This window comes from Nomascus leucogenys, chromosome 16 (genome assembly GCF_006542625.1).
Source record: "Nomascus leucogenys isolate Asia chromosome 16, Asia_NLE_v1, whole genome shotgun sequence".
Taxonomy (NCBI): domain Eukaryota; kingdom Metazoa; phylum Chordata; class Mammalia; order Primates; family Hylobatidae; genus Nomascus; species Nomascus leucogenys.
Window position 1 is genome coordinate 64,485,711 of NC_044396.1, and position 21,184 is coordinate 64,506,894.

The following is a 21,184-nucleotide window of genomic DNA, read 5'->3' on the forward strand; positions in this document are numbered from 1 at the left end:
GAAGATTAAACTTTATTTCATTACTTATTACCCTTGTTCTGAGATAAAACACAACTTCTGAATTTCATCTCTTCCAACATTAAACTTTGATGGTAATTACGACTTCCTTTTCTATCTCTGTTGGGAGAATCACTAGAAACAAGAGCTTTGTAAATGATACAGTAGTAGTTATTATGCATGGAAGGCTGAAAGCTTATTTAACAATGGAACACAGTATATTTCTTTTTAATTTATAGTTTGGGACTAAATCAATACTTCAAGTATTGTAACTTCTTTGAAAATGAAATTAAAACAAAAATATTCTTTTTAAGGAAATTTTAGAGTCCTAGTTATTATGTTTTTTTTTTCTGAAAAACTGAAAGGACAGTGCATGCTGATATTACCTTATGTTTTACAAGGTACTTTTATAAATATTAACTGGTCTTGCCAATAGTCCTGCTGTATAAGGAAGAGATTATGCTTTTCATTTTATCAATGAATACGTTAAGGCTCTTTAAAGTCAGTAGTCTACTTAAGGTCACATAATAAATGATAGAGCTAGAAATCAAATTTAGGTCATGCACTTCACGTGATATATCCTTCTACCCTCAAGTTATCAACTAGAATAATTTTATATATAAACTAAGCCCTGTATCATCCTCCATTTCGATATTTCTAATGTCTGTATTGATGTTTCCTCAATTGAGAAAATGGGGATAATAATAGTACTTAGCTTGGGAATTTGTCTTACAACAGGATCCTGACATAAAACTAAAATTATCATTGTTGTTGCTTTGGTATTACTAATTAGCAATGTACCACACAAATTACAAAAATAAAATTTTATTTATTTACAATTGTGCTAGATTTTTAGGAGTTCAAATTATCTTTACTTGGGAAAAACAAACTGGCTTCAGTATGTTAGAAAATATTGTATATTTAAACTTAACATTTCACATAAATACTAAGGAGCTTTAACATACTGGTGGCAGAAAAAGGAACTGTGTAACTAGAGTCAACATACTGATTACATCAACTTTAGATAATAAAGATTGGGGACTTTTCTACTTGGAAAATCACTGAGTTGCTATTACCTAACACTTCCAATGAAATCTTCAGGGAAAGAGGCCAGGTTTTGTGATGCCAGCTATTAGCTTCATCTGGGAAAATGGAGGCTCACTCAAATAAATAACTTGCCCAAGGTAACACAAATGACAGTGGCAAAGCTAGAACAAGTATTAGCACTGGGATAAGTAAAAAACAACAAAAAATGCTATATACAGAAATAAGAATTAGTCTAGCACAAATGCTAAAGCAAAATAGCCAAACAATATATTTTTTTAATGTGGAAATATGTAAGAACTCACCTGATGAATGCCAAGGAGATAACATAGTCTGCATTGACGGTGATAGTCCAGTCACAGTCTCTGCTATGCGGATATGGATGAGGGAAGTTTGGTGAAAGAATAAAGCCTGAAGATCCTGTTAAATTGCCTCCACAGGGTGCTTTAATTTAAACAAACAAATAAAATCTCTTTAAACATTAATACAATTTACTAGCTGTCAATATTTTTGAAATCACATATCTAAAAGAGCTTATGAGGCGTTGTACAGACCTGACTTTTATAGTACCTGATGCTTGGATACAGCATTATCTTTCAAGAAAGACCATTAAAATACTGAATACATGCATACATACATGGATACATAAAATTTAGCTGCTTTATTGGCTTCAAGAGACCAAAAAGAATGCATATATACTTTTCTCTCTTTCTATTATTATTTTGTTTCATGTCAAAAGAAAAGCATTAAAAAAGTGGTAAAGATGATTTTCCTCTGGTTACCAGAAAAAATCAGATCAAAGCAAAACAAAACCTCTAATAATAAATAGAAAAATAAGATATGAGATATATAGCTTATTTTCATGTCTCTCCTGGTACCTTTATTTAGTACAGTTATTACAGTTTCAAACAAAGATTTCCATAACACTTAAATGGAGAGCTTCAAAAAATTGTCAGTGAAACTCAGAGAATAGGTTCTTTAGGGGATTACTGTTGAAGTTTGCTAAACAGAGTTTGTGTTCAAGAAATTATACATTACACAGAAATTGACATCTTCAAAAAAATACAGAAATGAAGAAAGATATGGAGGTCTTCGTGGTGGGATGGGAGAGTGGGAAATACAAATAAATACACCCGCCCAAGTGAGGGACATTAAGATTAGGATTCTCACATTCTCACGATGTCTCCTACACATAATCAGTACATCAGCATTCTTCTCTCACCTTGGTTTCGAAATTGTAGTTTTCTGAGATAAATATGAGCATTCAGTTATAAGGGAAATGAAATTTTTTTGACCTATGAAACTGGTTTTGTAAGGAATAGAATTTTGATTCTGGCAACATTTCAGCATTTCTGTTCTTTGCATGAGCTGAGATATATAATATCATCACTACGGTTTGGTAATTTTTCCATTGTCTTTTGTCTGGTACTGCCTTCCTCCATGCCCCTCTGCTACTCTTGGCTCAGTACCTGAGTCACTCTCAGAAAACTGTCTCAGCTTCTACTATATTGAGAATATCTAGTTACTCAGACTTAATATATTCACCACTACTTTCCTGTCGCTTATATGTTTTTGTGGTACATTATAAAATGATTAGACATAAACTGCTTCAATGTTCTGTAGTACTCCATCTCCAAGCTTAAATGCCTCCTGAATATTTCTCTTTACATTCTCAGGATAGAGTCCCTCCTAATCAAGATATCACCGTCAACCTGGTCACATAATCCCTCTCCCTTATTCAAAACACTTGTTCAATTATTTGTCTCCCTTACTTTTCCTGGCTTCCTCCACTTTGTCCACAAACATGCTCAGGTTTCTTTCGTCTTAAAAATAAAACAAACTTCCCTATGACCTACTTACTTTCACTTTTTTTTAACAGAAAATGGTTACTATAAGGAAACACCCTGCCTCATATAACTTAGATAAGACTCACTTATCATGACTTAGATAAGCTGTCTTTGTCACCCTCTTGTTTATGGCAAGACCAGACACAGACCCTACCAGTTCCGATTCTTTGCTTCTAGCTAAACTGCTTGGCTCACTGATTAATCTGAGTAAAATGCTTGTGAAACAAACTTTGATTATGTTTCCCTCCTTATTCTAGGCTCCTGAACTTTGTCCCACTCTCATCTTTAAGACAGCACAGGATATTTCCTGAGAATAGGCTGGATTCAGAGCACAATATTCTCTCATCTATTATTCAATCAGGCTGCCCTTTCCTCTGACTTCATACCTGGTTCTCTCTAGCTTTGTTTAGCCTTCTCTAAAAAAGAAAAAAAGCCTTTTTATCTAATTCCTGAGATAGGTGCAGATCTTACAGCCTTAGTATTCTCTGTTGCAATAGTCCCTTCCCTGCTCCTTGCAATAATCCTGTTTGAATCAAAGTCTCTTACTAAATTCTGATTTTTTTTTAATTTGGCATAACTAAGCTTTTTGAAGGGGACGTCTACTCTCATTGTCTCTTTCTGCACCCCTGTGCTGTATGTACCTATGGGACAGATTAAGACGACTACAAGACTAACAAAGCAGAAAACTTTCTTATGTAAAGAAAAGTGCCAAAGTATTCATCATGAGAAGAATTATCATAAGGTTTAAAGTTATTTTTATTTTAAATTACATTTAGAGAGACACAATAGCCTTTCTATTACTTAGAGAGTCTAGATTAGATGTCTTTTTTTTTTTTTTTTTCGATACAGGGTCTCACTCTGTGGCCCAGGCTGCTGGAGTGCGGTGGCACAATCACAGCTCACTGCAGCCTTGACCCCCCGGGCTCAGGTGATCCTCCCACCTCAGCCTCCCCAGTAACTGGGACTACAGAGGTGCGCTACCACGTGCAGCTAATCTTTGCATTTTTGGAGAGACAGAGTTTTGCCATGTTGCCCAGGCTGGTCTTGAACTCCTGAACTCAAGTGATGGACCCACCTCAGCCTCCCAAAGTGCTGGGATTACAGGTGTGAGCCACCATGCTTGGCCTCTAGATGTCTTTATATGGTACTTTCTACCTCTCATTCTCTTCCCAACCATTGCCCCAGTACAAACATTTCTTAGCTTGCTCCCAATACAAACGTTTCTTAGCTTATACTTAAGTGACTTCTGCATTTATAATAATAATGAAGACTTTGCTGCCTTTATCTTTCTCTTCATATCTGTAGTCATTCTTAATTGTTGATCTTTATCTTAAATTCACCGTCCTAGTTTCTGGAATCTTAGAAGCCAGTGTTTCTGGGGTTTTCTTCTAGTGTCTTTATACAGACTTCAGTCTTATTATCATACGCTTCTTCCTTTACATCTCCCTTATAACTTTGGTGATCTCCTGAGTTCCTTACATAGTTCTCTTAATTTCTACTGTTACATTTTTCCTTGCTGACCATATGTAAACATATGAATTTTATCTTCTAATTTTTATACCCTGATAACACCTATCTCCTCCTACAGATTTCTTGGCTGAATTCTAAATCATATGCCAGAGTGTTTACTGAATATCTCTCTCTGTAGTCTATTGGTATATCAAATATAGAATAGCCTAAATACTCAACCTCAAATCAAATTGGCTTCTTTTCCTAGGTTCCTAAATTGTTAGATGAGCATACCATCCACCTATAGTCCCAAGCTAGAGGCCTAAGAGTCTTCTCTTTTTTTCACTGCATCCTTATATCCAATCCATCAAGAAGCCCTGCCAGGACTCCACCTTGTAGCTATTTTCAACCTGTCCTTCTTTTCTTGCCTACTACCAATAGGTCTAACTCTTCTCTTTTTCTCGAATTATTACAATTGATAATTGAAATAATTATTCCCCATTTTTTTCCTCAGTGAAAACATCTAATCGTACTATGTATACACATAAAATTCTGCAACTGTTTCACATTGTCTAAAATATAACGTCCCAATTCCCATACAGCCTTCATGATCTGACCCATACAGCCTTTCCAATTTCATCAAACATCAGTGTATACACATAAATTATACTCAAATACTATCATACTGCTTATATTTCCTTGTTCTTCCATGACTTTACTCATTTTGTTTCTTCTTCCTGAAATGTCTGTTTCCCTTCTACATGTAAATAACTCTCACTTATGTTTTTAGATTCATCACTGCCTCCAGGAAGTTTTCCTGTAGACCCCAGAATGGGCACTACTTCACCTCTCTCTAAACCATTATGGTATCCATAGTAACCTCTGCCAATCTCTGTTGTTTCTCTTATTGTATTTTATTTTAATATTCCACTTAGGTGTCAGTATTCATTACTAATACATAATATTGACCCTCTGGTATCCATAGTAACCTCTGCCCATCTCAGTCATTTCTCTGACTGTATTTTATTTAAATATTCCATTCAGGTGTCAGCACTCATCACTAATATGTAAGCTAGACACTCTGTCTATATTTTATTTATTCCTAGAATTCAGTGCATACTATGTATTTCATAATGTTTGTTCAATGGCTAGTGGTTCTTTATATTGATTATGTAAATAGTGAAGATGACTGTAGAGATGGATGCACAATCTAATTTATAGCTATGTGTTTTAATAAAAATAGCAACATATTTTACCTTTGGGGCTCTGAAAATAATATGTGAATATGAAAAAGTATAATAGCAAATGTATATACAGGCATACGTTAGGGATATTGCAGGTTCAGTTTCAGACCCCTACAATAAACCAAATATAGCAATAAAGTGAGTCACAAAACCTTTTTGGTTTCCAAGTCCATATAAAAGTTATGTTTACACTATATTGTAGTCTATTAAGTGCATAATAACATTGTGTCTAAAAATGTACCTAACATAATTAAAAATACTTTATTGCTAAAAAAATGCTAATGGTCATCTTAGTCTTCAGTGAGTTGTAATCCTTTTGCTAGTGGAGGGTCTTGCCTAGATGTTGATGGCTGCTAACTGATCAGGGTGGTGGTTGTTGAAGTCTGGGGTAGCTGTGGCATTTTATTTTATTTTATTTTATTTTATTTATTTTATTTTTTTTTTTTTGAGAAGGAGTCTCGCTCTGTTGCCCAGGCTGGAGTGCAGTGGTGAGATCTCGGCTCACTGCAAGCTCCACCTCCCAGGTTCATGCCATTCTCCTGCCTCAGCCTCCCGTGTAGCTGGGACTACAGGCTCCTGCCACCACGCCTGGCTAATTTTGTTGTATTTTTAGTAGAGACGGGGTTTCACCTTGTTAGCCAGGATGGTCTCGATCTCCTGACCTTGTGATCTGCCCGTCTCGGCCTCCCAAAGTGCTGGATTACAGGCATGAGCCACCGCGCCCGGGGTGGCATTTTCATAAAATAAGATAATAAAGAAGTCTGCCATAGTACCAGACTCTTCCTTTCATGAAGGATTTCCGTGTAGCATGTGATGGTATTTGATTGCATTTACCCACAGTAGAACTTCTTGGAGACAATCCTCTCAAATTCTGCCTCTGCTTTTATAAACTAAGTTATGTAATATTTGAAGTTCTTTGTTGTCATTTCAACAATGTTCACAGCATCTTTACCAGAAGTAGATTCCATTTCAACAAATCACTTTCTTTTCCCATCCATAAGAAGCAACTCCTCATTCATTCAAGTTTTATCATGAGATTGTAGCAATCCTGTCCCATATTCAGGCTCCACTTGTGATTCTAGTTCTCCTGATATTTCTACCACATCTGCAGTTTCTTCTTCCACTGAAGTCTTAAACACCCCCTCACAGTCATCCTTGAGGGTTGGAATCAACTTCTGCCAAACTCCTGATAATACTGATATTTTTACTGCCTCTCATGAATCACAAATGTTCTTAATGGCATCTAAAATGGTAAATTCTTTCCAGAAGGTTTTCAATTTACTTTGCTCAGATGCATCAGATAAATCACTGTCTTTGGCAGCTATAGTATTGTAAAATATATTTCTTAAATAATGCCACTTTAAAAGTCAGAATTACTCCTTGATCCATGGGCTGCAAAATGGATGTTGTGTAATTGGCATAAAAACATTAATCTCTTTGCATATCTCCATTAGAGCTTTTGGGTGAACAGGTACATTTTCAATGAGCAGTGATATTTTGAAAATCATCTTTTTTCTGAACAGTAGGTCTCAACAATGGGCTTAAAATATTCAGTAAACCATAGTGTAAACAGATATGCTGTTATCCAAGCTTAATTGTTCCATTTATAGATCACAGGTATAATTCTTAACAGGCCTAAGATTTTCAGCATGGTAAATGAGCACTGGTTTTATTTTAAAGTCACCAGCTGTATTAGCCCCTATAAGAGAGTCAGCCTGTCCTTTGAAGCTTTGAAGCCAGACATTGATTTCTCCTCTCTAGCAATGAAAGTTCTAGATGACACTATTCCAATAGAATGCTGTTTCATCTACATTGAAAACTGTTTTTAATGTAGCCACTTTCATCAGTGATCTTAGCTAGATCTTCTGGATAACTGGCTGCAGCTTCTCCTTCAGTACCTACATATTCACGTTCCACTTTAATGTTACAGAGAAAGCTTCTTTCCTTAAACCTTATAAATCAACCTATGTTAGCTACAAAGTTTTCTTCTGCAGTTTTTTCACCTATCTATATCTTTATAGAATTAAAGAGTTAGGGCCTTCCTTTGGATTAGGTTTTGGCTTATGGGAATGTTGTGGCTGGTTTGATCTTCTATTCAGACCACTGATTTGCTTCATATCTGCAACAAAGCTGTTTTGCTTTCTTATCATTCCTGTGTTCACTAGAGTAGAATTTTCAATTTCTGTCAAGAATTTTACTTTTGCATTCAGAACTTGGGTAACTATTTGGTGCAAGAGGCCTACCTATCAGCCTATTTGGGCTTTCAACTGGCCTTCCTCACTAAGCTTAATCATTTCTAGCTTTTAATTTAGAGTGACAGATGTGCAACTCTTCCTTTCACTTGGATGCTCAGAGGCCATTGGTCTAATTTTAATACTGTGTATCAGAGAATAGGTAGGCCCAAGGAAAGAGAGAGACATGGAGGAACAGTCAGTTAGGGGAGCACTCAAAACACACATATTTATTGGTTAAGTTCACTGTCCTACATGGGCATTTGTTTGTGGCATCCCAAAACAATTACAATAGTAACATAAAAGATCACTGATCACAGATCACAATAACAATAAAATAGTAATGAAAAAGTTTGAAATATTGTGAGAATTACCAAAATATAATACAGGGACATGAAGTGAGCCAATGCCATTGGAAAAAAAGTCTTTTAGGACTTGCGTGGCACAGGATTGACAAAAACCTTCAATTTGTAAAATAATGTAATATCTGTGGAGTGCAATAAAGTGAAGTGTAATAAAATGAGGTATGCTTATATGTGTGTATATATGCAAAAAAGACCAGAATGATAGCAAAATGTTCTTTGTGATTTTTTCCACTTGGATTATGTGTAACTTTGGAGAGGGTAGGGGAGTAATTTTGTTTCAATTGTCCTTATTTTTTAGAAGGAACATTGGTCTTTTTTATTGTTAGAAACGGTATAGAGATGCATACATACATGTATATGTTTTACATGTATATTCCTTATCAGAAAAGATTTAAGAAAATTTATTACATATAGTAAAGTATCTATTATTTAGATATAAGATCCTCTAAAATGATTTTTATTTTATTACTTAAATTACTGTTTTTCTTCTAGAGACAAGGTCTTACTATGTTGCCCAGTCTCATCTCAAACTCCTGGGCTCAAGCAATCCTCCCATCTTAGCATCCTGAGTAGTTGGGAACACAGGTGTGCATCTATTTAAATTATTTATCAAAGATTTCTCAATATATTTCAATGCTGTGGTTGATTTTGAAAACCTATGAAAGCCAACGAGAAAAGCAGAGACATTATCTGATGTTTGTAAATCCCAAACTCTTAGTGAGTAAAGAATATTATCTTTAAATATAATCAACTTTAAATAGCACTTAGAAATGCATCTCTATTTTTGCCTATCTAACCACAAAGCATTCAAAATATAAGTCAGGGATTCATGAATTAAGTTTTCAGTAATTTGTTCTGAATGCAGTGTTTTCTGAGGCAGTTACATGGGCATCAACTATTAATAACTATTTTACAATCTTCTTAATTTGTTTCTCAAATTCAATTTTATTTGTGTCTTCTTTCTTTCTCAAAAGCCCACTCACATTATTGTCTTTCCTATTTACCTTCATATTGAATGCTTCTACTTTCCTGGGGGCAATGTCAAAGTAATTTTCACACTGTCAATTTTGTTGGAATGAATTCTATTAACTCTCTTAAAGATGACGTCCTTCTGTTTGGTACTTGCTATAAGACTGACTGTTTCTATATGCAAGCGAGCAAAACGCTTTATGCTCCGGGGTCTGAGACATAGAATTATGGAGTTTCTAAGAAGTTCAGGGTTTAATCTTTGGCATGGTGTTTCCAATCATGAAGTTCTTTCTTATCAGTTTTAGAGGTCAAGCTTTCTGCAGCCTTAGCAATTTTTCAGACTTTTTTTTTTAAGGTTATTTTCTTCCCCAGAGAAGCTCTAATTTATATCTTCTCCTCAAGCTATCTTTCCCTACCAAAAATAATACACAGTATCATTATCTATACAAAAACCTCACACAACCTTCTTAACTTAAGTAAGATTTAGTACTCAGCTTTTTTTTTTTTCTAGAATAGGACTTGCTAGCTAAAGCATATTCTTGTCTAAAAATGGAAATTTATAATAGTAGATCTCAGAACTTTTTCATCTTTTTCATCTTGGATTTTAGTGTTATCTAGAATTTTTGTATAAGCCATTTAATATTTCAGGGTTTTATGTAAAAACAATTGGCATAAGTTAGCCCTTCTGGTAATTCTAATAAGCAACATCCTTTAGCCAAATTTAAGAATCACAATAAAGCAAGAAGTCCTACAGTAAGATTTTGGTGTTTTATAATTTATTCTTTACATAAATATTCTCTTCATGAGATATGTGGTCAAATTCCAATTAATTAGAATAAGAAGTTTTAATTTAGTTGAAAATTTTTTGGTTAATTGAGTAGTAAACAAACTTGAAAATTTTGAAACAAATATGAAATATTATTTCAATCTCTTTCTTTGCAAACATTTCTTAACAGTTTTATCCCCGGATCATATGAGTGCACTTACAGTAAATGTAAATTAATTGATGTTTGTTGATTTAGAATCTTGCAGTAGTACATGAAGAACAATATGGGTGTGAATAGAAATAGTGTAATGGGAGATATAGCTAAATCTGAACTGTTCAAGTGATGCCATTATTTCATGCTTTATAAAAGGGTCTATAATAAATTTACTTCTTCGTCATTTGTTTTATTTTTTACAGCAGAGATCTAGAATTGTCCGCCTACTGCCCAGCTGGTTTGGGCCTTTGTATGTTGTTTGGTGCATTTAGTGTTTTCTTAAATCCACCTTTATAAAATAGAGAAAATGTGTTGTAAAACTTTTTTTTTTATTATTTCACTGGAAAGTAAGTTCATAGGAACAGAGAATTTTTCTGTCTTGTTTTATTGCTAATTTCCCACTGTTTAGAACAGTGCCTGAGACACAGTTAACGACTAATGAATTTGATTTTGTAATTTTGTGTGGGGAGTTACAAGATGGGGTAAAATAAATCCGAATAATTGATTGTTTGAGTTTGTTCACTTCTAACTGAAGAACTAACACTCTTTTCCTATTTCCATGGGACTTTCAAAATAAGTCACTGTGAAGTCTATGAGTTAGGTATAAGTGAACAAAAATAAGATTCTCCCTCTAAAACATGATACATTTGCATGTACCAAATGCTATAAGAAATACAATGATGAACAAGATATGGAATATTCTCCCAAGGTGCTTACAGTGTAGTAAGAGAGAGTATGTAAATAAATAAAACTTTCAGTAGAGAAAACACAGTTTGTTCAAAATATGTCATAAATTCAAGATGACACAAAATTAAAGCACCTGAACAGAACAAAAAAGTTTAAGATTAAACTAGTTTAATTATATAGCATATTTTCTAACTATTTTTATTCCAAAAGTGGGACATTCCTCTAAGTCTTTCTCAGACCAAATCATAATTTGTATTTTAATTTTCTAGAGTCTAACTTGGAGATTCAATAACAGAGCACAGAGACAAAAGACAGCTGGAAGTATGATCCAGGCTGCTACAACTTCTTAGATCTTCCAAATAAAAACCAATATTCCTTTGGATTACATGAATTAAATGGAAAGACAAAGCTTGGAAATTCTGACATAGATTCTGACAATATTTTATTTCTTAAATGAAATAACCATTTTAGAGACAAGATCAATATGACCCATTTTAATATGGAGTCTGAATCCACTCTTTAAGCAATGGATAACTATGGCTACATAGTATATAAAGGGTGATATAATTTTCCAAGAGCTTTGATTCATAACTGTTTTAGACTCTTAGAAGCATTGGAAAAATTAATGAAATCATCAGCCTTTACCCCATGGAAAAATAATAATCATTTTACAATTTTGTACATTCTGGGGAGGTTAATAATCCTCTGAAATCTTAGACTCTCCTATCGAATCTATTCTAGAATATGATTCTTAAGAACGATACCAGTTTTTAACCATTGTTTTATGTTTATATAAAATTTTAATTGTTCTTTAATTCATACCTATACAGACTGGTGGGCTGGGCTGCCAGAAGTACCGATTTTCTACCTGAATGCAGGTTATTCTTTCCTCTCCTTGAAGTTCGTATCCTGGGTCACATTGAAAAACAACAGTGTCCCCAGGTTCTCTTCCATCCCCATTTCGAGTCCCATTCATGGGGACCCCTGGGTCACGACACGCAGTGGCAACAGAACCTATCAAAAGACAGAGACAAAATTTTAGTTTTGATAACTACCAAAATCAATTTCATATATCCATGTGTTTTAGAAAATTAATTTTTAAAATTTGGGGGTCAATTTTTAAATGCTATACAATAAACACTTTCTCTATATTTTAAATAACTTATGTGCTAACTTATTTGAAAAAGTAGCATAGTATTTTAGTTACCAAATACTACATTTGCTCAACATTATTAAATGTATTGTGAAAGACACTGAAGAGTACGAAAAGAAAGCTTCATACTGGGAAAATATATTTGTTATGAACATATCCACAGAGGACTTGTAGCTAGAATACATAAAGAACCCTCGAAACTCAAAAAAAAAGGAAGAAAATTAGCAATCAATCCAGTTACAAAATGAGCAAAGACATTTTAATGAAAACGATATCAGAAAACACATGAAAAGATGTTGAACATCACTAACTGAGAAATGCAAATTAAAACCACAATGAGATATTACTACATACATTTCAAATTGGCTCAATTTTTTAAAAAACATGATAACGATAAATGCTGGCAAGATTATGGAGAAAACTGGATCATTCATGCATTGCTGGTGGGAATGTAAAGTGGTAAAACCACTCTGGAAAGGATTATAGCACTTTCTTACGAAACCAACCATTCACTTACTATATACCACAGCAATTGCACTCTTGAACATTTATCCAAAAGAAAATAAAACTTATATTCACATGAAAGCCTGAACACAGATATTTATAACAACTTTATCCATAATTGCTAATAACTAGGAACAACCCAAATGTCATTCAACAGGTAAATGGTTAAACGATGGTAAATCCACGCAATGGAATACTACTCAGTAATAAAAAGGAATGATTCATATATATGACTTGGATGAATTTCAAGGAAATTGTGCTAAGTGAAAACAATACAATATCAAAATATTATATACTGTTTAATTTTTTTATATAACATTCTTGAAGTGGCAACATTTTAAAATTGAGGCAAGGCATAGTGGCTTACACCTGTAATCCCAGCACTTTGGGACATCGAGGCAAGAGGATTTCTAAATCCCAGGAGTTTGAGACCAACCTGGGCAACTAAGTGAGACTCTGTCTCTACAAAAAATTAAAAAAAAAAATTAGCCCAGCATGGTGGTGCATGCCTGCAGTCCCAGCTACTTGAAAGGCTGAGGTGAGAGGACAGCTTGAGCCTAGGAGGTCAAGGCTACAGTGAGCCATGACTGTCCGTCTGCACTAAATTTATAAGTGAATTTGTTTTGTAATATCCATCAGTGTTTCTCAGCAGAGCACTAAACAGAGCATCATGCATCAAAGAATCTGAGGAATTATAGTCTTCCACTATGGATAGTGATCTTTTATAAAAAATGGTGTGTGTGTGTGTGTGTGTGTGTGTGTGTGTGAAACTTAATTTTTCTTGATTTGCTCTGGAATGGTTTCTACCCAAACTAAAATTGATCTATTGTATTAGTCTGTTTTCACACTGCTATAAATAAGTACCTGGGACTGGGTAATTTATGAAGAAAAGAGGTTTAATTGACTCACAGTTCTGTAGGCTTAGTAGGAAGCATGGCTAGGAGGCCTCAGGAAACTTACAATCATGGCAGAAGGCAAAGGGGAGGAAACTACATCTTACCATGTCAGAGAAGGAGAGAGAGAGTGAAGGGGAAAGTGCCACACACTTTCAAATAACCAGATCTCATGAGAACACACTTACTATCAAGAGAAGAGCAAGGGAGAAGTCCGCTCCCGTGATTCAATTACCTCCCACCAAGCCCCTCCACTGACATGTGAGGATTACAACTAGAGATGAGATTTGGGCGGTGACACAGAGCCAAACCATATCACCTATGGATTGGTTTTATAAGTGGAGAGTGATGTTCGACACACAAGGTTTACATTTAGGATGTTTTTATTAGAAAGAAGTGACATAAATGTGAAAAGTGCTATAGCTTTCAAATTGAATAACAGGAATAATATAAAAGATTATGAAAAATACTTCAATTTTGTTTGAGATTTCCAGTGTACTGGACACAGGAAGCTTTCAGCTTAAGATGTACATTCTCAAAAATAAAAATGTTTGTGTAACAATGTTAGAAAAACATATTGAAATGAAAGAAGTCAGTATCATCATATTTTAGCTGAGTATGACAGGAAAAAAAGCTGAGTATGACGGGAAAAAAGTGTTTTTACAGTACTATCAGATTTACTGGGCTGAAAGATTTAACGTGGGACGTAGTAGCTAAAATAAGATTTTGATATGACAGCTAATATACAATATGTGAGAATACGTATTTGCCTTTGGGCATAGTTGACTTGGAGGAGAGGGGGTAAATCCTTCAAGTTCCTTTTTCTTTCAATTAATAAACAAATTAGGAGTAAGATTTTAAAGAACAAGAAAGGATGGGGTTTAAGGAAAGACCAAATAAAGATTTTTCCTCTTGGAATTACTTGAGTTCTGAAAGCAGTTAGTTAAATACACACAGGAACAATTACTTGGTGTAAATGCTACTTTTTTTTTTTTTTTTTTACTAATTCAAAGTTTGATTTTCTTGCTCTTTATACTCTGTGTTGTAGGTAGACAAAATTACAATAATTTTAGCATCAATCATTCTCCATCTGTATTAAATAGAAACTGTAGCCAGTGAAAGAAATAACAATTTAAGGAGCTATGCTATATTTCCTTTCAAATTAGAAGTCAGGTAATCTCACATAATTAAAATGATTTAAAAAGCAATTATATAATATTAAAGTAACTTCATTGATCATACATTTTTAAATAGATTAATAATTTGTATTTTATATGTACTTCTCATTTTTTGAATCATACAATTCTCAAAATATATAATCCTTATTTGTATTTTCTTTTTGTTATTGTTGTTATACAAATTTTTAAGTAGAAATTTGATCATCTTTATCCCCTCCTGTTCTGGAACAATATATAGAATATTTCGGTAGAATGAGGACTCACTTGGCAATTAAGTATTTTCATTTATCAACTATTTTAAATACGTAAAAATTTAAAAGTATACGTCAGAAAATAGTATACTGACTGCCAATGTATTAACTGTGGGTAATTCACTCATTTTCTAAATGTCTTTATTTCAAATTGCTTCAAATTTATTTGGTGAAATGAATATCCATATCTTTATTAGATTTTAAGTCTGCCACTCATTCCTCCTTTTCCCTAACATAAATATGCAAAGTAAGCAGAAATTCCAACAAAGATAAAGGGTCTTAACAACCTTGTTGTCTCACCTGTAATAATATCATAAAAGGAACATTCTTGAAAGTGAATAATAGGCTTATATGTTATAACATCCAAATATAATTCGTGTTTGACCTGTAAAATCCCATGAAACTGTCAATAAAAGATTAGTTCCCTTTCTTGTTTTCTTCACCTCAAAAGGGCTGGCCAATTTCATTTTGGTTAGTCTAGGAATTATCCAGTGACTAGTCTGTTACACAGATGTAGATTGTACTCCTTAAATTAGCCTAACACTCATTAGAAATAATAATAGTCACACAGAAAAAATATATAAATAGAAGCATATGTGAATAGCTAATAATGCTAATATGTAATACTTACTGAGCACTTTCTACATTTAAAACACCATGCTATGAGCTACCTCTCGATTCACAGGAAGTCTGAGTACTATTATTATCCATATTTTTCCATTGAGAAAATTGAGGCTTAAAAAGGCTAAGGTGCTTTCCCAACGTCGTACAATTACTTAGGGACAGTAAAAGTACAAATGTAGGTATAAGACCATATCCAAGGGACATTTTTGAAATAAAAGTGATAAAGCCTTTATAATAAAATGTGCTTAAGTGTTGAATAGAGCATAAAACTCATGATATGATTATTTAAATGGAAGTCTCTGAAACATGCTATTAATCTTTGTGTCATTTTAAAATCAGACAAGCAGTTATCCACCTATTATTTTCACTAAAGTAGTCCAAACACCTACACTTTTATAACATCTTAAATGTATTAATTACTTTAAAAATATTTACACTTATATCAACATTAAAGCCTTATTAAATAGGGTTCTATTGTTATATATCAAATTGAATAAAGACCAGCTAAGAAAGAGAAACTTAAAAAGAGGCAATTAATTTAGAATAGAGACTAATAAATACAATAATGATAATAGCAATGATTACTGTCTCTATTTAGAGCATATAGCTTGCAAAGCACTTGACTAGCAGCTCAGTTTACAGTCTTAAGCTAAAACACAGAATCCTTACAAAGTGGTATTTTCATCCCCATTTTTAAATGGGTAAAATGAGATCTTAAGATCTCAGAGATCTTAACTGCATGTTCTTAGCAGAGCTGGAATTTGAACTCAACCAGCAGGGTTCTTAACCACTACAGTGTGTTGTCTCAGCACAAACCTATCGCATTACCAGAAACAACATAAAGCCATATCCTACTAGTGGAACTCTGACAGCTGTCTGTTGATGAAAGAATTGACCAAAAAAAATTAGACCAATTTGAAATGGAAAGGCAAGAAATACTGAACTATTTGTATCCCTTTATTACACATAAAAATATGTTGCTGCCTACATTTTTACTATAATGGAAAGCAGAAAAGAAAGAGGCAAGGTTATATTTGTGGTTATTAAAAATAATAGAAATAAAATTTATTCATATACATATGCAAGTTTAGCCATATATATGCCAAATATATGCCAAATAACATTTTAAAGTAACTACAATATGAAGAACATTTCCACTCCAACTGCTTTTTCACTGTTTCTCCTTCTCATCCCTTATTTTGTTTTATTTCCTTCTTTACAATTTTTTGAGAGGGTAAAGCAATGGATAGAAGCACTCTCTTCTTAACACCATCAAATCGATCACCTCACTGGTATTTACATCCATATTTTGTTTCTTTGTCTTTTAAAATGGAGAAGTTGGCCTTGTTCTATAAAAAGCCAATCCTAGTTCTTGTGTTGCTAGTATTAAACACTGTTAAGGACTTATTCCTAAATGTTCTTCATCTCCTCTGCATCACTGGCACATTGGCTCATTCTCAGTCGCAGGTACAGTACTATGCTGCATCATTCTCAACAGCATGTAATTGTGGCTTCTATCTTCCATTTTAAATAAACAAAGAAAACTTTATAATATCCCTATCCTCTTTCAGCTGCTTTCCCATTTCTCTGCTTTCTTTAATAGAAAATCTATTAAATACATCTCCTGAGAGAAATTTCTATACAATTGTCTCCAGTTTTATTGTCAGTCTTTCCTCTGTTCCACTGTTTTTAAACCCAGGCTGCCAAATCCAGTGGTAACTTTTATGCTTTCTTTCAAAAACCTTTCAGCAACATTTATTAGAGCTGACTATTCCTTCCTTCTTCAAGCGCTGTTTTTTATTTTGTTGTTTTGTTTTTTGGCCTCCAATTCATCAGCCTAGTCTGGTTTTCTTTCTGGCTTATTTGCTGCTCTCTTTTGGAATCTTTTGCTTTTGTTACTTGATAACCTGATGACTGAGGGCTGGAGTACCTTAGGAATTAGTCCTTAATGCTCTTGTCCCTTCTTTCCACAATTTCTCACTAAATAACTTCATAAGTTTAAACATTATTTTTAGCTTGATGCTCGTGAAATTTATATATCCAGCCTTAACTTTTTTCTGAGCTCTTAACCATTCTCTTCAAGTGTCTATTTAACTTCTGTACTTAGATATCTGGTAGGTTCCTCAACTTACTATGTCCAAAATATTGCAAAATTATAAAACCTTTTAATCTTCTGATTTAGAAACTAAAAATGTATAAAATAAGTATAAAATTTCACCTATGTAAATTTTTCCTAGACAATTGATATCATTGCAAATGTACTTCTAATTTATTATAATAACCAGATAAAAATATGTTTTGGAAATTGTTCAAAATAGAAGGTAAAAATCATTGACATAAGAAATAGAGTGAACATTAGCAAACATATAAAATCTTCTAATTTTTACACTATTTTTTATGCCAATGATTTTACTTTGTATGGTACCATTTATTTCTAATAAAATGAGTTTTTCTATCTGGTTGTTACAATAAATTAGAAATACATTTGCTATGACAAATTTTTACTTTCAAAATAGAACTGTTTCTATTCCACTAAAAACAAATAACTGTACCCATGGCTAAAATTCTCATTACCCTGAATGTGAAAAAAAGATAGACATGTAAAAGTAATGCAATTTTCTAACTGCTTATACGTAGTAGAAACAATTTTTCAAGATATGTTGTTTTATTCTAATTATATATAAGAAATCTCTTTGAATTCATTTTGAAAGAATGTATGCTTATCTGAGAAAGCATATATTTCTTAGAAATTGTTTTTACAATACCATCAGTCTTCTTCACTGATCTAAATCCACTGAAAGAGTTCATAGCATTCGTCATTAAGTAACATGTCCTTATCAAATCTAGCTTTGCTATGCCCTAGGAAGAAATAAATTGTCCATCAGTACAAGAATTTGAAGAGAACTTCTTACTATAGTTAAAAACGAATGAATGAATGAATAAATGAATGAACGAAACTGTCATTTGTCATTTCGGTGTATGCTGAAGGTTTATTTATAATATGACATTATTTTGAAGCCAGGAGATGTTTATTTCAAGTGTGCCATAACAATATTTACATTACATTTTAATTGCTTTAATCTGTTATGAATAACCTAGGGTTTGTTTAGAAAAAAAAACCAGATGGCACTAACTACTACAAAATATAACTGAGTTCTCATTATTGCTACTGTAAATATACTTCTCACTTATTTTATCTTTGCTTCCATCTAATTGGGAGTATAATTTCACTGGAAATATGCACTTCACTTAATATAGATTTCACAAGCCTAGCTGGTGCATAATGTAGTTTTCAACTGAAATATAGGTGATTACTTGAAGTCAGAGATAAGTTGAATTACCATTGTGGTGACAAGAGCAAAAGAAAACACTCCAGTTTTCTTACTGCTTTGCTTGGTATAACAAAGAATAAATACACTGAAATCACTCTTAAGTTCTTATGTGTCCCTTCTGTTCAGAAAATCGACTTTTTGGTATAAACTTGTTTATTTCACGACCTTTCAAAGAAGAAAAATCTTGGATTTCATACAGTTGGATGAGTAATGATATCAGAAGCAGGAGACTTAGACTTAGTGTACTGTATTAAGAAAAGATATTAATCCCTTGTATTAGTTCCCTGAATCTTTCCTGCCTCATCTGTAAAACTGGCCTAGGAATATTTCATCTGTTTTGTTTAGAATCAGACAAAATATTAAATTTTTATTCTAACAATTATATTCATAATTCTATGAAAATACAATTCTGAAATGAAAAAACACAAGTAGATTTTAATATGCACTGCATAGGTTTTCTAAGCAATAATTTTATATTTTTTGCCATGTTTCAGGAGACTTAGCAAAGTCATGGCCCAAATTTGGTATTCACAATTTCTTACATCCCTCTCTTTCATCTTTATTGCCTTATATTTTTGTATTGGCTAAAAAATGACACTGTATTCTCCACTTCACTATCTGTGAGAAAATCAAGATGGGTAATGGGAATACTTAATCTGTGAGAAAAATCTCATCAGAGTCAAGTCAATCAGAAAATATTTGAAATGCAGATGGTAACCTAGAGGTGGATTTCACCCTGGAGAATTTTGCCCTTGATTGAGCCCTTGCTTTGTACATGATCCATCAATTTTATAAAGAATGTTCAACATCATTATTAGGCCCACACTCTGCCAGCTATTCAGAAATGTGGCTATCTTTAGAATTTCATTATGTTACTAAGGATACATCTAATGATATGGCAAGTCAGGTTAAAGTTGATGGCAGCATGACAGACACACTCCCATCAACCTAGGAGAGAAACAAAGCTGCTTAATGCATGGTATGGAAAAGAAACCTCAAAGCCAGTGTTGTAATATACTTCCAGGTATATAGAAATATCTTTTTTAAAAATGCATATGCATTTATTATACCAAATAATTATTGAGCCAGGTATTATGCTTGATGTTGGAGAGAAAAGAATTAACAGAAAGAATACAGCCCTGCTTTCATAGATTCTTATGCTCCAGTATGCCTACAAAAGTTGTTGGCATTGTATCATATCATATCATATACAATCAATGATATAATTCTTGTGGAATCAAAGGCCTGTTAGGTTGAAGACTATCAAAAGGATCTGTACAAGAAACTCATTTTACATCCAAAGATTACAGAAAAGTATATGAGTCGATTTGAAATAGAATTCTAGTATATGGGGATGACCAGTATTAGTAAGTAAAAAAAAAAAAAAAGAAAGAAAAATTATGTAAAAATGGTTTCACATTACTTCTGACTGACAGTATACAGTATTTGTGTGTTTTTAGTTTTACATTATTAGAAGATTTACCCATTCAATCAGATTCATTAAATATTTACTAAGTACCAAGTACCAGGTGCCGTGCCAAGTTGTGGGGACACAAATATCAACAGGATGACATCCTTACCCTTCAAGGAACACAGGCTAAGAGGAACAGTAGATGTGAACATAGTTTTAAAATAATAACTTGTGTATCAAAATCTTATGACTTTGTCATTGAAACTGAAAAAATTGTTAAGCATGAAACAAGAAGCTAAAAGTAAATAAAATTATATAATTAAAATATGTATTAACATAATTGATATATTGACACGTCTCACAATAGTTATACAAAAACTATTTTAAAAATAAAATAATTTCTAAAAAATTAAAATGACATATCTGTGTATAAAAAGCATCTTCTTTATATGAATTATCTGAATATTAAAATAACATGCAAAATAATCATTTGTGTTACACATGTTCATTCTTTAATTGGTTTCTTGGCCACATTTAATGCCCTTTTTACTATTTTTTCTAAAGAATGTGTTTTTTCAACATATTCTTATTTTTATTAGTATTGCTAGAAACATTTTTATATATTTTAAACTGTCGGTAGCTTAACTGATGTCTTCACAAGCCATACTATTTTTAATTGAGAAAATTTTCTCTTTATAAGTATTAAGCTACCTGGTAAGCTCAGGTTTAATTCTTTGAAATGAAGAAAAATTTCAATTTTATTTTTATTTTCATTAAGCAGTACGTAAACATTTCAGCTCAAATATTTTCACATGTACTGAATTTTAACTTCTTTTCAGAATACATTTTTGACACACTTTTATAATATGAAACTTGTCAAACAGGTTTTCTTAAATTATAATTTTTTGAAATATTTATCTACAAGCCGTATAATTATATACAAAATAAATTTTATATATAAAATTTTATTTATATATAATTTATATTAAATATACATTTTCTTAACTTTTTTCTATCCAAGAATA

At 32.8% G+C, this 21,184-nt stretch overlaps 1 protein-coding gene across 2 annotated transcripts in view; it reads right to left on the bottom strand.

Annotated features, from left to right (window-relative positions):
• The window catches only part of CSMD3 (CUB and Sushi multiple domains 3), a 1,213,340-nt gene that overhangs the window by 291,811 nt on the left and 900,345 nt on the right, over positions 1 to 21,184 (bottom strand). For both annotated transcript variants that reach the window (XM_030795533.1, XM_003256134.3), the window contains 2 exons: positions 11,636 to 11,827; positions 1,347 to 1,485 (listed from right to left, as the gene is read on the bottom strand). In XM_030795533.1, the coding sequence (XP_030651393.1) occupies positions 1,347 to 1,485; positions 11,636 to 11,827 (331 nt within the window). The remainder of the gene's footprint in view (positions 1 to 1,346; positions 1,486 to 11,635; positions 11,828 to 21,184) is intronic.